Source organism: Rhinolophus hipposideros (genome assembly GCF_964194185.1).
Source record: "Rhinolophus hipposideros genome assembly, chromosome: 3".
Taxonomy (NCBI): Eukaryota; Metazoa; Chordata; class Mammalia; order Chiroptera; family Rhinolophidae; genus Rhinolophus; species Rhinolophus hipposideros.
The window spans coordinates 96606078-96622265 of NC_138049.1; the positions used below are offsets into that span (position 1 = coordinate 96606078).

Below are 16188 nucleotides of genomic sequence, written 5' to 3' on the forward strand. Positions count from 1 at the left end.
TATATATCTCCCTTTCTGCTGTTTTTGTTTACACTAACTGGTGACAGAATTTTGACAGATGTTCAATCTAATGGAGCAAGTTTGGTCTTTCATTATTGTTTTAATTTGCATTTCCCTGCATTCTATTCCGACTGAACACCGTTTCCAGATTGTTGGATTTTTCAAGTTCTATTATTATAAATAATCTATTCTTGTCCTTTGCCTGTTTTTCCAGTTGATTGTTAATCTTTTGATCGTGGAGTAGTGGGAGTTTAAAAATTATTTGCACATTAATTCTTTTTTTACACGCAAATGTTTTCTCACAATCTGTCATTTGTTTTTCAACTTGGATAATAATATCTGTTGTTTATAGAAAGTTTTAAATGTTGAAAGAGTTTGGCCTGGAACCTTACTTCTGGGGAAACGCGTGAGCTGAGCCAGACCTCAGATAAAGCCCATTCCCCCGGCCAGCCTTATCCTTTCTGCTCCCGATTCTCCAAGCTGAACCCAGAGCTCTCAGCGCCAGTGTGTCCACGGGGGCTCCTTTGGGGCACGTTTTGAAACTGGCACAGCTTTATCTAATGGGATGAACCTGGTTAAAGAGATTAGCAAGATGTCTCGTGGATCCCACGTTTAATCTGCAGCCTTTAGGCTGTCCCTTCTCAGCTGGGAAGGGAGCTGCGGAAACAACGCGGGGAACTGGCCCCTTCATGAGCTGCGACACTGAGACCCCTGCTGCCACTATTGAGTTAACGGGGGTCCCAGGCTAGGGGGCTGAACATGGGCAGCCCCCAGAGCAGCTCCCTGCAGCTTGGACTGTCCGCACCCTTCCCACGGCCCTGAGTCTTCAGGCTGAGGGCTCACTACGGTCAGGAGTGGGAGCTGTGCTGTGGGGGGCTGCCTGGACCGCACCCTGCAAGCATGGCGCTGCTGCAAGTCAAGTTTGACCAGAAGAAGCGGGTCAAGTTGGCCCAAGGGCTCTGGCTCCTGAACTGGCTCTCCGTGTTGGCTGGCATCGTCATCTTCAGCCTAGGGCTCTTCCTGAAGATTGAACTCAGGAAGAGGAGCGACGTGATGAACAATGCAGAGAGCCATTTGGTGCCCAACTCCCTGATAGGGATGGGGTTGCTGGCCTGTGTCTTCCACTTTCTGGCTGGCAAGATCTGCTATGACGCCGTGGACCCTGCCAAGTACGCCAAGTGGAAGCCCTGGCTGAAGCCATACCTGGCCGTCTGCGTCCTCTTCAGCACTGTCCTCTTCCTGGTGACCCTCTGCTGCTTCCTCCTGCGGGGCTCGCTGGAGAGCACCCTGGCCCACGGGCTCAAGAATGGCATGAAGTACTACCGGGACACAGATACCCCTGGCAGGTGTTTCATGAAGAAGACCATCGACATGCTGCAGATCGAGTTCAAATGCTGCGGCAACAACGGCTTCCGGGACTGGTTTGAGGTCCAGTGGATCAGCAATCGCTACCTGGACTTCTCCTCCAAAGAAGTCAAAGAGTGAGTGGCCACCAGTCCCGGGGGCAGAGCTCATGGGGACATGGAAGCCCGGGGCCTTTTCCTCCCCTCTGGGTGCTCTCTGTGCATAACTTATTAGGGGGCATGTGAGGCTGTATTCGGTTGGATCGTACGGAATTGCCAATTTTCTAACGTTTTTTGACCTATAAATAGAGCAACTTCGTATGGTTCAACCTAATATTTGGCTAAGGCGGAAGGAAGGTCTCAAGTTACATGAGCTGTTTGGATGGAAGTCCCCAGGGAGGAAGCGCCAGCCAGGCATTTGGTCTGCTTCAAGCAGTAGAAATGGGGCATTCGTAGATGACATATAGTAAGATGTTATTTGCCTACTTGTCTCATTCACTCAAAAGTACATGCATGGATTGGGTCCCAGAGGCTTAAATCTCCCTGTTAGTTCCTTTGTTTTCCAACCTTTGGACCCTGAGCAGCTACTGTCAAGGTGTTTGTCTTCGTGTACGGAGCCGAGGACAGGGTGGGCAGAAAGGCCAGGCCATGGGTTTGACTTGTTAATTAGCTGGTGACCTTGGTAAGTCACTTGCACTCCAGGGCCGTGCTTGCCCATCTTTTAAATAAAGACACTCGAATAGATCATCTTGAAGGTCACTTCCGAGCTCTGGCATACAGCAGGTGCTCATTAAATGCCTACTGGTGTTTACTTCTTAAATCCTGATAGAGCAATACGATACAGTGTTTCTAAAGTACTCCTGGTATGTGTAAATATACCTGAAGTGGGGTGCAGGGAGGTGTTGGTAAGAAAGAGAATCTCACCCTTTGAGCCAGCGATACCGCACGTGTGCGGACTCTAGCACGCCGCTCTCCCAAGACCCACCATCAAGGGTCTCGAGTCGTTTGGGAAAGGGCAGCCTGCCCTGAGCCAGGGCTCTCCTGCACCTCTTCTTTCTGTCCATCTCTAACCCATTCCCTGGCTGAGCAAGGGCTTCAGCTGCTCATCCAGGTGGGTTTCCCTCTGAGGAAAGCTGGCGAGGCCAAGGGGACTTGCACACAGGGTATTGGGCACCTCGGTGGTAGGGCATGGCTGAAGCCCAGACAACACTAATGAAGCCCAGAAGGCTGTACCTCAGATGGAAGGGATGTCATTGAAGGTCACTGCTGCATTTTATTTGCTCTCTGAGTGGGGATTACTGCTAGTCAAGGAGAGGCTTGTAAACCGCTCTGCCCTTCCTAGGCGACAGGTGTGCAGCGACAGCACAAGATGGCTTGGTTTACGCACGCTACCCCAGGAGGGTGTGAAGCCAGAGGGACAAGCAGAGTTCTTGGGCATGGGGGCCGGGGAGGAAGGATACTGATGGTCCAACCAGCCTTTGTGAGCAGAAGAGAGGGGCTTTTCATTTTTTCCTGTCATTTTCCTTGGTTGTTTTCTGCCCAGGCTCAGCCCTTGGAGAGACCTTAAAATCTCTCTGTAATCCCTAAATACCCTTTTGTCCCAGAGCAGAGAAATTCTCCAGGTTGCTCCACTCCCAATGGTTGGCGTATCCAAATTATCAGGCAAACATTAAGCTTGGTCAAAAGTGCCTCAATGTTCCATACCAACTTGTTGGTATGACACTATCCTAACTCCACTGACTTAGAAAAGAGTGTCTCAGTTACCCACAAAAAATATGGTGACAACATTAAGGGAAACAAAACCAGGAAAAGAAATTCAAGTCAGATTCTCATCCACAACTAATTAATCAGTGGCTTTTTTTTTCACATTTCAGTGAAAGTCTAGTCTTGTGATCATTTACATAATAACATAGTGTAACCACGGTATAAATGCAATCAAGTGCCTCATTTTGTAATTTAATAGTACAACACTGGCATAAATGTTCAAAACAAAACGAAACATTTTAAAGGATCATTTTTTACCCCCAGCATTATTGAGATATCATTCACAAATAACATCGTGTAAGTTTAAGGTTTACATTGTGCTTGTTTCACACATTCACGGGGGGTGCCAAAGAAATGTATACAAGTGGACACTTTGTTCAACATTGCTGAAGCAGGAGTTCTTACTAATCAGAAGTGTCTGGACGCTGATGGGAACCACTTTGAGCACTTTGTACAGTGTTTCCCCGAAAATAAGACCTAGCCAGACCATCAGCTCTAATGCGTCTTTTGGAGCAAAAATTAATATAAGACCAGGTATATATTATATTATTATATTACATTATATTATAATTTGTATTCATCTTTTGTTTTCAGCATATATTGAGTATTACAATTTTAGTAGTTTTTTCCTCTCTTAAAATGTGCCTACATTTCTTTGGCACCCTCTGTATATTGCAAAATGACTACCACCACGGCACTAGCAAACACCTGCATTATAGCACATAATTACCATGGCTTTTTTGTAGTGAGAACATTTAAGATCTAGTCTCTTAGCAACTTGAAGTATATGAGACGGGACTGTTCACTACAGTCACCATGCTGTACTTTTAGATCCCCAGAACTTACTCGTCTTATAAGTGGAAGTTTGTACCCTTCGATCTACATTTTCCCTTTCCCCCCAGCCCCTGGCAACCACAATTCTAGTCTCTGTTTCTATGCATTTGGCTTTTTAAGATTCCAAATATAAGTGAAGCAGTATTTGGCTAAAAACAATCATGTTTAACGGTTGCATAACATTCCACAGAACAAATGGCCACACTTAAGCAGGCATTTAGGTTATTCTTATTTACTTCTGTTATAAGTAAGACTGGAGTGGGCATCTTTGGGGCTTTTCCTGCTCTATATGTCTCTGTCTCTCTCTCCTACTTCCCTTAGGCTGAATTTCCAGAACTGGAATGTTAGAATTGAGAATTGTAGAACTTAAGTGCCTTTCTCCTTTCTGAAGCCTCCGGTGACGTCACACCCTGTGCGGCCATGGGCACAGTCTGAGAGGGTCACCCACTGAGAGAGGACCGCATCATCATTTCCCACAAACGTTTAAATTATGATCAGTGGATAATACGTGCCAGCGAAGGGAGGCTCCCTGGGGCTGTGTCCAGAAAGCTACCTGGGGCTGGATTTGCCTGAGGGGCAGCGCTTCTCTGTAGGTGGAAAGAAGGAACAAAGGAATGAATGAGAGGGAGTGGAACGGCATTTTCCCTCTTTTCTCCAAGGATGCTAAAATTTTTCCTGTTCACAACCTGTCTGTTACACTTAGAAGGATTATTAAGTTTACCTGACAGAACTGGCTCCCCAAAATCCTCCCCTGAAAAATAGAAAGTGTATGTATGTATGTATGTATGTATGTATGTATGTATGTACGTATGTATGTATGTATGTATTGAGATGCTAAAGCACTGAGAAGTGGTAAGTGTTTACCTTTTTCTGTCTTTTCTCAGCAGCCCCCTCTGGGCTAGGATTCTGAAGCCACAGAGGCAAAGAAGCAGGGGTGCGGCCCAACAGGAGGGCAGGGCCGGGGAGCAGTGTTATCTTTTACCAAGAAGTTTTTAAAACGAATTCTCTTTTTTCCTCTCCCTACAAATTTGGATGAGCCAGCAGAAAGCCTTGACCCTGAGGCCTCTGGGAGGCAATCCCAGGAGCAGTGAGCTGGTCAGAGGGTGGGACATCTGGAAGGAAATGCACCCGAATCCTCCATGGTTGCTGGTACTGGGCGTCAGCAGTACTGGTGCCCATGACTTCTGGTCATTTCTGTAGGCTCTTCCCCTAGAGCACCTCTTTCCATTCTGGGCAAAGTACACTTCGCTGGACTGGGCTAGAGACAGCTGAGGTGATCAGCCGCCAGCATTTCCAGTGCAGCTCCTGAGAAGAGGAGGTCGTCCCTGCCCGTACTACCCCTCCCCGACCCCATCCCAAGTTCATGGCCTCAGCAAGCATGGGGGTGAGGGGAAGGAAGGGGACGGGGTGGCTGGTTTTGGGACATTACTCAGGGGACTCTTTCAGATCAAGGACTGTTTCCTAAAGGTTCCTGATCTAAACAATGAGATCAGGTGGGAACAATTCAAGGTTTTTACAAGAATTTACAAGCTTTTTGGTCCCCCTGTCCCAAATGAGTATTAGGTTGGTGCAAAAGTAATTGTTGTTTTTGTAATTATTTTTAACCTTTTAAACCGCAATTACTTTTGCACCCACCAACCTAATAGCTTTGTGGCAGCATTTCACCTCCAGCCTGCACATCACTATGTTGCCAGGTGATTTTGGAGGGAAAAAAGCCCTCATTTATTCTGCACAAAACCCTTCCTGGAGGGGTTGTAGTTTTTTAGGTGCTATTATCTTTATGGTTTAGATGAGAAATCTGAGCCTCAGCGAGGTGAAGGGACGTGCTTAAGACCTCACAGCAGGTAGAAGAGGTAGATTTTTTAAAAACCAGCTTTATTGAGATATAATTCACATACCATACAACTCACCCATTTAAAGGGGGCGATTCAATAGTTTCTGGTTATCTTCGCAGAGCTGTGCAACCAACACCGCCGTCGACTTAGAACATTTTCATCACTTCGCAGACAAACCCTGCGGCCTTCAGCTCTCACTCCCCAGCTTCCCATGACCAGTCTACTTTCTGTCTCTATAGCCTTCTCTGTTCTGGATGTCTCACTTGAGTGGAATCACAGAATATTTGTCCTTTCGTGTCTGGCTTCTTTCACTCAGCATAATGTTTTCAGAGTTCATCCGAGTTGCAGCCTGGGTCAGAACTTCGTTCCTGTTTAGGTCTGAATAGCATCCTAATGTATGGAGTGCCAGGTGTTAATTCTGCTCCTTCCACTCTGCTGCGTCTGCTTCCCAGTGATGTTATTTACAGTGATGTTTACCTTCTCCCTGCACCGATTCATGGGGGGGTGGGGGGGCGGGAAACAAATCTTTGTTGACAGACTGAAACCTGAAATTCTCCAGACTCTCTGGGAGGCAGGGTGAGGGCAGTGTCTCATCCTTCCCCCTCTTCCTGTCCTTCTCTGTCTCTTCTTCACTTCCTCCTCCAGAGGGACAGTAGGTGTGGGCAGAGATGATGCAGGCTCAAAAAACATCTGTGGATTTTGACTGGATTCCAGCACTTCTGGGACAGGGTCTCATATATTCACAACATATTCACGAGGGGGCCCCACAAAACCCAGGAGCAGGCCCCCTGTGGCCTGTGGCAACCTTTCATATCTGTGTTTACCTTCTCCCTCCCTCCCTAGCCTGATGGTCCTGGGGCGAGGTTAGTGGAGGTCATTCTGTTATAACTGGTGGAGGCCTTCAGTGGGAGGAGACGAGTCCAGGAATCCCCAGTGACTCAGTCTTCACAGCAAGGTGTCTGGAGATAGATTTGTAGTTCTCAACCAGTGCTTTTATTCTTTGCATTTTCAACTTTGATTACAGAAAATTTCAAGCGTTCATCAAAGTAAAGAGATTCCCATGTTCAGCTTCATATACCCAGCTTCAACAAATACAAACATTTTGCTTCTCTTGTTTCATCAAAGCAAATCTTGGGTATTGTATCCCTTGACTTGTAAATACTTTAGGAGGTATTTCTAACAGATAAGGACAGTTTGTTATTTTGCTGTTTTGTTTTTAATATGCGCACAATATTCTAGGAATTGAATACTGCAAAATTAACATTAATATCATCTAATACCCCATCTATCATCTAATACCCCATCTATGTTCAGTTGTCTCTAATTGTCTCAAAATGTCTTTCCTAGTTGGTTTGTTCAAATCAGGATCCAAACTGAGGCCACGCTTTGCACTTGTTTGCTTGGTCTCCTCAATCTCTTCCTCTGTAACAGTTGCCTTTTTCATGCCATGTGTGTCTTGGAGAAACTGAGCCATTTTGTCCTGCCGAATTCCCTTCATTCTGGAGTTGTGGCATGTGGTGTTATCTAACTTGTTTTTCTGTCCCTTGTATTCCCTGCAAGTCAATAGTTAGGGCTAGGGTGTGAGTGGATTCTGGTTTGGTTTTGGCAAGAACACCTCCAAGTGTGCTGCTCTGGGCATCTCACGGCATCACACCAGGAGGGACATGAGGTCTTCAGCCTGTCAATAACAACTCCTTCAATGTTTTCCTGTTTCAGGATAAGCAGAGCTTCAGTGTCTTGGGGTAACAGGCAGAACCTGAAGGAGCTCAGATGCCTCAGCACCAGGAACTGTCAGCCAGGAAGGCCTAGCCTGGGGCCTTCAGACTGAGGGAGAAGTTGGCACCAAACTGTCTCACTTTACCATCCTTCCAGGGAACCCATAGACTATAGGCACCTGTTCACTCTTCCTGAACAATTTATAGACATCTCAAGAAGTCTAGACATTGGCTAAAGTTCTCTGAGGCAGGGCTGTGTCTCCCTCTTCTTAAGTCCTCCCTCACCATCTATAGAACTTCATATCCAGTGACTACTCAAAAAAAAATCTTGAAAGAAATACCAGCACTGCCCTTGCTGTATACCAGGCGCTCTGTGTGTTTTACCCCATTTAATGTCCACCATAGCCCTGTCAGGTACTTATACTGTCACTTCTCAGATAAGAAAACTGAGGCTCACAGAGGTTAATCAAGTTGCTAAGGTTCCACGGGGGTCACGCAGCTGAGGGTTGACTCCTCAGTTATACTCCTGCCTCCCTCCCCGGGCCAGCTCATTTTCATATGGCTTTCTTTAATAATTTATTGATTCACTGACTAAATTATGTTGGTTTTTCCAGGAAAACTCTGATGTGATGATCTTCCTGAGTCATATGTGGCTTGGCCATGGGAGAGTGGGCTAGAGCACAGGCCTTATGTTAATGAAGGCCCTTACAAGCCCTGGCGAGCCCTGAGCTGAGCGAGGTTTGCAGCCTGGGAAATACTCTGATATAAATAGGCAGCTCACCACCTAAGGAGCTCCCCTCTGCCTGGCTTTGTCTTAAGAGGGTGAGTAGGGCCTTAATCTGTGGTTGGAATCAGGGCAAGCACTGGGTAAACCAGATGATGCTTCTGGGGGCAGAGGAGAAGATGAGTTCCAGAAGTGTGACCCCAAGAGGTCCCAGGTTGGGGGCCCTGGAAAGCCACAACCTCCAGGCCTGCCACCCGCAGGCTGACCTGGGCCCTGTCCTGAGGGAGTTCCTAGTCTGAGGGACACAGCCCTGCCCTCAGGGACCCCCAGTGTGTGGGGGGGAAGTGTCAGAGGTGAGGTGGGGAGATGGAGGCTGCCCAGAGGCCAGCCTGCAAATTAAAGGCAGCTCAGAGCCTCTGCTGGCTTCAGCTCACACACCTGCAGGCCTGGCCTCCACTTTAGAGACACACGTAGTATGTGTGAGCAGGTCTGCAGGCTTTGCCCAGCTTAGGGACATCTGGAGAGTGCGTAAGGAGGGACAACGGTGGATAGGACAGAGCTGGTGCTGGGACAGGAAAAAGGAGTGAACTCACACTTTCCCAGAGAGTTTAACTGAAAGAGCCAGCAGGCAGAAAGGTTCTGAGAGACACTGAGGAGACTCTGAAAGGAGGAGAGGCCAACTGCTATGAGCCACTTCCTGTGTGGCTTTGGGAGAGGCCTTGCCCTGCTCTGGGCCCCACTTCCTCCTCGGCAGAACAATCTGGTGGTTTGCAAGGTCCCACCCAGATCGCCCTCAGGGGAGCAGCCAACCTCCTCTGAGGGCCTGGGCCAAGTGCATGCCTGGCATTGTCTCCTTTAACCCCCCCCCCTGCCCGAGGGGGATGTGGTTAACCCCACCTCACCTGGGTTCAGAGAGCTGCATCAAGTGCACATCACAGATGTGAATCTGCTCACAAATGCAGATTTGGGACTCTCTTTCCACAGGGAGATTGGGGATGGCCCAGGTGGGACACTGCCTGTCAGGAAAAGGGACAAACAGCATTTGAGTTGGGAAACCCCCAGGCTTGAGGAGGACATGTTGGGGTTGGTCTTGGGGAGGGAGGCTGCTGCCTGCGCGGGCATGCTGGGGCCTCTGGTCGCTCAAGAAGGGGGTGGTTTGCGCTTACGGCGCAGTCAGCAGGGCTTGAGCAAAAGCTTCAGTAGCAGCCGATTCTGTCCGTGGGCAGACGTCTCACTGTCCCCACTGAGGGCTTGTGGTGAGCCCTTTTCTCACACAAGGCGCTCACAGCTTCTTCTCCACAGTTGGAAGAGCCCATGCCAGCCACATGCAAGTGACTATTCCCCAGCAATGTGGTGTGGTGTGTCCTACTGTCACAGCTGCTCCCTGAGAGCACACAGAGCGCACGAAGCCTCTGGCTCGGCACCCGCCCCGCGCTGGCCCATGGAGCGCTTACCAGACACCAGGTGCTCTTCTAAGCCTTTTCAAATGTCCTCCTTCATCTGCTCCTCATGTCAGCTCCACTTTACAGATGAGGAAGCTGAGGCCCACAGAGGTTAGGGAACTTGTCCAGAGGGGTGAGCTGGGAGTAAACCCTGGCAGTCCTGCTCTTACACCTGGACTGCTGTGCACCCAGGGCCACCTGTTCCTTGAGCAGTGGGTCTTGTCCATGAAGTAGCACTCAGGAACTGCAGTGCATATGGAAATATGGTCACCACAACCCAGGCAAGGATAGTTCGGGAACCAAGGAGGCTGCATTGTGCAGAGCCTTGCGGAAGTTTTAATCACACTGGACAGCAAAGGACAGTTCACTGAAAAGGAACCAAAATGGATCTGTTTCTTTTTTTTTTATAGTCTCAAATTTTATTAAGTAAAAAAAATGGAATGTTTCATGAATTTGCATGTTATCCTTGCGCAGGGGCCATGCCGATCTTCTCTGCATTATTCCAATTTTAGTATATGTGCTGCTGAAGCGAGCACCACAGATGGCTCTTAAACATATTGAAAGATGTTCAACATCACTCATAATGAGAAAAATGGAAATTCAAACAACCCCGAGATACTGTTTTTCATCTACCAGGTTTCATCTGTCTATCATCTATCAAACCTGTGTGGGTGTAGCTGTGGGGGCCAGGCTCTCTCACATGTGGCTCGTGGGGTGTGCTTGTACATTCTCCTAGGAATGTACCCTTCTAGATAGATCCACAACATGCAACATGACCCGCATCCGTGTTTGTATTAACAGGAGCCTGGGAAACCCCAAAGGTCCATCATGCGGAAGTGGATAGCACCCCACGGGCCATCTGCACCCCACGTGGGGATACCATGCAGCTCATTGAAAGCCTGAGAACATTCCCCATTGACAGATATAAAACAAATCTCTAAGATATTGCTAAGGGAAAAAAAGAATGGCTAAAAAAAGGCCAAAAGAAACCCAGGAAGAAGAACATTTGTAGAGTTTGTGCACGTTTGTCCAGGCACGAAGGCTCCCTGGAAGGCCCCCACGGCCACAGTGGGGGACTTGGCAGCCCACGGACAAGAATGAGTGGGAGACTTTTTTTGTCTTAAGGGGGTTTTATTTAGACGCTAAACATGGACAACTTTTTAAAGAGTATAATTATCATTTCAACATTGTTGAAAACAATTTGTATTTTAAACAATTACAGGCTTTCTATTCTTGTGTTGTAAAAGTCTGCTGATAGTTTACGGATTGCACTGTTCGTGAGCCACTTAAAAAAAACACCTTTTTACTCAAGATAACATGCCTACAGTCAAGTGTGCAAGTTGTAAGCGTGCTGCTCTATGGATTCTGACACATAAAGACCCTGGGTAACCTAGCTCGGGTCAGGTAGAACATCCTCAGCCTGCCTGCTGGGGAGGGGAGAACTTTTGCCGTGAAGATGTCTGCCCCTTTTGAATTCTGAACCCACACGAACGTATGGTGTGCTCTAACCAACCATACACATTAACGGAAAGATGCAAAAGTTCCGAGGGCTGCATCCTTCAGGTGAGTAAGGAGCTCCCACCTGGCTGGGGGCAGAGTTCAGGATGGATAGTGAGCAAGCCAAGTGCCTGTCTCATGCCCTGCTCCTGCCCAGGCCCGGGGCCACAGCAGGCCTTCTGGAAACATGGATTGAGCAGAACTGATTTGGCCAGAGGGGGTCTTGGTCCCCAGTGACCTGAAAGGGAGAGGTGAGGATGGAGAGGGACCTGGGGGCTAAAGGCTGTTGGTCGTGAATGCAAGGCAGAGCGTTGTCCATGGTCACTGCCTGTCCTGTGGCTCTTCCTACCAGCCTGCCATGGTTCTGAGAAATCGTCACAGCACACGGAGAAGTTGGATCACCTCTAGATGCCCTATTTACTTGCTTCTTGGTTTATCATCTATCTCAACTCTCTAGAACGTAAGTCCAGGAAGGTAGAGGCACTGGCTCTCTAGGGTCAGCGATGCTTCTTCAGCGCCCACCCAGAACAGGGGCCTGCACATAGTGAGTGCACAGCAAGGATCTACTGAGCGGGCCAACGAATGAATGGATGAATATTCTAGCTTTTCAAAGGTGGGGGATGGGGGAACTGGCGCCAGGTGGGAAGGCCGCGAAGCCCCTCGCAAGCTGTCCATTTCTCCCCAGTCGCATCAAGAGCAACGTGGACGGGCGGTACCTGGTGGACAGCGTCCCCTTCAGCTGCTGCAACCCCAGCTCGCCGCGGCCCTGCATCCAGCACCAGCTCACCAACAACTCTGCGCACTACAGCTACGACCACCAGACGGAGGAGCTCAACCTGTGGCTGCGCGGCTGCAGGGCGGCCCTGCTGAGCTATTACAGCAGCCTCATGAACTCCATGGGCGCCACCACGCTCCTCGTCTGGCTCTGTGAGGTAGGCCCCAGGCCCTGGGATGGAGGGGAGCCACGCGCTGCATTTGGATTGAATGGGGTGGAGCCGAGCCCGGAGCACATGGCTCCCTTCTCGGACGCAGCCCTCTGCCTAGCTGTGGGTCAGGCGAGCCTGGACTTGAACCTCAGCACCTCCACTTTTGTTTGTTTGTTTCTGTTTTAGCACTTAAAAAATCATTTATTGAGGTGAAATTCACAGAACATAAAATTCACCATTTTACGTTCACAATAGTGTACAACCAGCCCCTCTGTCTAGTTCCCAAACACTTCCATCACCCCCAAAGAAAACCGCCTACCCATTGAGCAGTCACTCCCCACCCCTCTCCTCCCCCGGGCCCTGGCAGCCTCCAATCTAGGTCTGTCCTTGTGGATTTATCTATTCTGCCAATTTCCTATAAATGGAATCGTATCATAGGTGACCTTTTATGTCTGGCTTCTTTCACTTTTCATGTTTTGGAGTTTCATCCTGTGTCCCCCCTTTTTGAGTCTGAGGGCTTAGTAAATTATTTAACCTCTCTCTGTTACGTAGGGCTCACAACACTTCACTCTGGGACCGTTGGGAGGCAAGAGGAGATCATAGGTATGGGTGCTCAGTAACTGTGAGCTGTTAGGATCTGTGCTTCTCTCAAGAGGTCGGTCACCATTTATTTGCCCATTATTCCAGTTATTTGTGGCTTCATCTTACCTCAGCTGTAAGGCTGAATTCCTCTCTGTACCTACAGAGCTTGGATGATGCAGCAAGCCCTCAGTGAATGCGCTGAATTCATTCATTTATGGAAGAGAGCTGGCAAACCTACCTTGTACTGGGCGCTGTCCTGGGTGCTGAACAGGAGAGCATGTGAGTGAGTGGTAGACCAAGGTCGCACAGGGGGTGACTCTGGCTCCTGCTTTGAGCTGACAGCGGAAGATCCAGACTCTAAAATCCAGATGTACAAAATCAGAAAGGTTAGGTGGGGAAACTTTTTCCAACAGAAAAGATTGACTGAAAGGTTCCTTGAAGTGAATGCCATAGAAATTCTCACGCAGCTGTGCCCTCAGCTGAGATACACCACTTCTAACTCACCACATCTCACTAGAGGGACTGTACTTCCTGGAGGTGAGGCGGGGTGGGAGGGCTTCTTTTAATGTTGAGGCAAACACAAGCACATTCATGGACATTTATTTGTCACTGACTCCTTGAGGCAATCTTGGGAATGAGTGGGTAGAATCAGGAAACAAGGTTACTGCGAGGAGGCTAGAAGGGTGTGTGCCCAGAAGGGGAACAGAAGTCCGTGGGGAGATGGAGTTCCACTGGCTGCCTCTCAGTTTACCCATCTTTCTAGGAATGTAGGTACCGCATAAGACGAGAACCAGCTCACCGTGAACAGGGAGCTTGAATGCCTCTGAGTTGTACTCGAGGCCCTTCGTGGGCAGAGCTCTGTGATGGACATTAGGGTGGCTGAGATAGGATTCAGCACTGGACCTTGCCCTCCTGGGCTTTACAATGCACTTAGGAGATGACACCTAACTCATGAGCCTAAGGGAGGACCAAGTGCAACACTCATAGAGCAGCAGGAGCGGATCATAGTGTGTGCGCGCACATCAGGGGGACTTCCAGGAGGAGGTGAGTTTTTCCACTGTAAAAGTCTTAAACTTTCAATTGATAATAACAAAAACCTAAAACTCTTAGTAGTTACTGCTATCATCTACTACCATAATTATAAAATGCCCCCAGAGCATCCAATCTACAGAGGTTTACTGAGGCCCTACAACCACCCAGTGCTGTTCTAGGGGCTGGGATATGGGGTAAACAAGATGGATCAGGGTCAACCCTGCCCTCAGGGGGCGGATGTTCTCCATTAGCAGGCCTGGTCCTCTCACAGAATTTGCTCTACCACAAAAGGAAAAGTATAAGAGGGCAAACCAGGCCCTTGTGTAGAAACAAGGGGCTAACACGATACAGTATTAGAAAAGCAAAAACAATACTTACTACGCTAATAACTGATTCCAGCTGACACTTCTGTTCATCCTTACTGTGTACCAGGTGACACGTTCTACACATACTGAAGTGTCACAGCACGCACATGAAGCAGGCGACACTTCACCTGAAAATCTGCAAGCCAGATGAGTAAACTAAGGTTTTCCTGTCATGGGGCTCGCTGAGGGCCAGGGCTAGGATTGGAACCCAGGCAGTCTGGCACCAGAGTCTGCCCCAGTGACTGCTAATGCACACATCTAAGCGTCACCCACTCATCCCCACACTACTCAAGATAAAGGAGAGGAAACCACATAGCATAGTTTGCAGAAAAGGAGGTTACTTTTAAATTCTGTCCAGCAAATAGTGACTGAACACCCAATATGTGTCAAGCAACATGCTAGGAACTGGGGGGGGTGAGGGGAGAGAGAGGGCACAGGGAGAAGGAGCCCAGGATAGGAGAGACCTGAGAGGAAACGGGGAGGGAGAATGAGGAATAGAGGCTCAGTGAGGGCTGAAGCTGAATTAACAGGTGAAAAGCGGAGGGGAACAATTTTCTAGGCAGAGAAAACAGCAAATGGTAAAGACCGGAAGAGAAAGGCTGGAGTGCGGGTGGGATCCAAAGCAGCCCAGGGAGGCTGGAAAGGGAGGAGAATGGGTGGGAGATGAGGCTGAGTGGAGGCAGGTATCCTTAGTGCCCAGCACTGGCTGGGGTGGGCAGGCTCTCACCAACCCACACTCACCAGAGCCCACTTCATTTGAAGGACCCTCGCGATGAATAGGCCGGTGGCTCCCATGGTTTCCTCACAGCCCCACCCCCCAGCTACTTCTCCCAGATCTCCTCTAAGTCTCCTCTCGCCCACTGGCCAGGTGACCATCACGACTGGGCTGCGCTACCTGCACACGGCACTGGAAGGTGTGTCCAACCCCGAAGACCCTGAGTGCGAAAGTGAGGGCTGGCTGCTGGAAAAGAGTGTGCCGGAGACCTGGAAGGCCTTTCTGGAGAGCTTGAAAAAGCTGGGCAAGAGTAACCAGGTGGAAGCAGAGGGCGCAGACGCCGGCCAGGCCCCAGAGGCTGGCTGATGGCCCCGGGGTCCCCTCCCCTCATGAACACTGAGAAGTAGTGGACTCTAAGAGAGGTGGATACCCCCTCATTCAATCCGAATCTCCCAAGGAGGGTGGCCGTCTACAGAGACTCTTCTTGATGGTGGGACTGCAAGTTTCGGGTCCCTAAAAGCATTTGGCAAACATTTCTTGAATGACTGACTCAAAGTGTGAGGGAAGGAGTCCCCACAGACCCATTGTCCTAGGGTATACGCTCATGGTGGACTCAGGAGTTCTCTCAGGGATGATTCTGCCCACAACCCGTCTCTTCAGGGCACCTGAATTCGGTTCCACCCTGAGGCTACTGGCCACGCCTGAGGGCTGCTCCCCTTTGATGTGTTTGCCGTTATGAGCTCCAAGTCGCTTCATCCTATATCTACAGCGCCACTAGATGCATAAAAAGCATGGGAATCTGAAAAAAAATGTACTGGTCATGCTGTTACTTTTCTTTTTTAAATGCCAAGATGGACAGGTTAGCCATTTTATTTGTTCAGTGGCGGAAGGTGGGGGACAGTTATACTCTTCTCAGAGTAATGAACTCTCCAAAGCACTGAGGGCTCAAAAAAGTTCTTCAATTATGGGGCAAGAGAACTCAGGCAGAGGATTATTTCCCCTCAGCAAAAATGCAGTTAAAGGCCTGCTTTTGTGTCACATGTCCTCACTTAGCCAGGAGTGAGCCATGGACCGAGGACGTCAAGTTGTTGGCATGTTTCAGCAACACCCACCCAGAAAGGGCTGGGTGACCTCCTTTGGCATGTCTGTGGAAGCACTGCGTTAGATGGCTGCCCTTCTTTGGAAGACAGCAACAATCAGACAGGAGTCCACCCTTTGGAGACCAGGCCTCACCTGCTGGTGGGGTGACCACACAGGTGGCCGTGATGGCCCCCATGGGCAGCACCAATTGTCTACAGTGGAGGGCGGGGGCCTCTGGGAGCTTCCTTCTGTTTCTTTCCCCAGGTATCCATCCTTCCAAGCAATATTTCTGGAATGCCTCTGCATTAAGGAAGATCCTTTGAGACAGACCATC

The 16188-nt window shown here is 49.2% G+C and overlaps 1 protein-coding gene across 1 annotated transcript; it reads left to right on the plus strand.

The window, feature by feature from the left end:
• Positions 1-900: 900 nt before the first annotated feature.
• On the plus strand, positions 901-15140 carry PRPH2 (peripherin 2; the record flags this gene model as incomplete). Its single annotated transcript, XM_081044408.1, has 3 exons — positions 901-1481; positions 11840-12086; positions 14928-15140. 3 exons carry the CDS (start codon positions 901-903, stop codon positions 15138-15140), a joined length of 1041 nt encoding a protein of 346 aa, XP_080900534.1.
• Positions 15141-16188: the final 1048 nt, after the last annotated feature.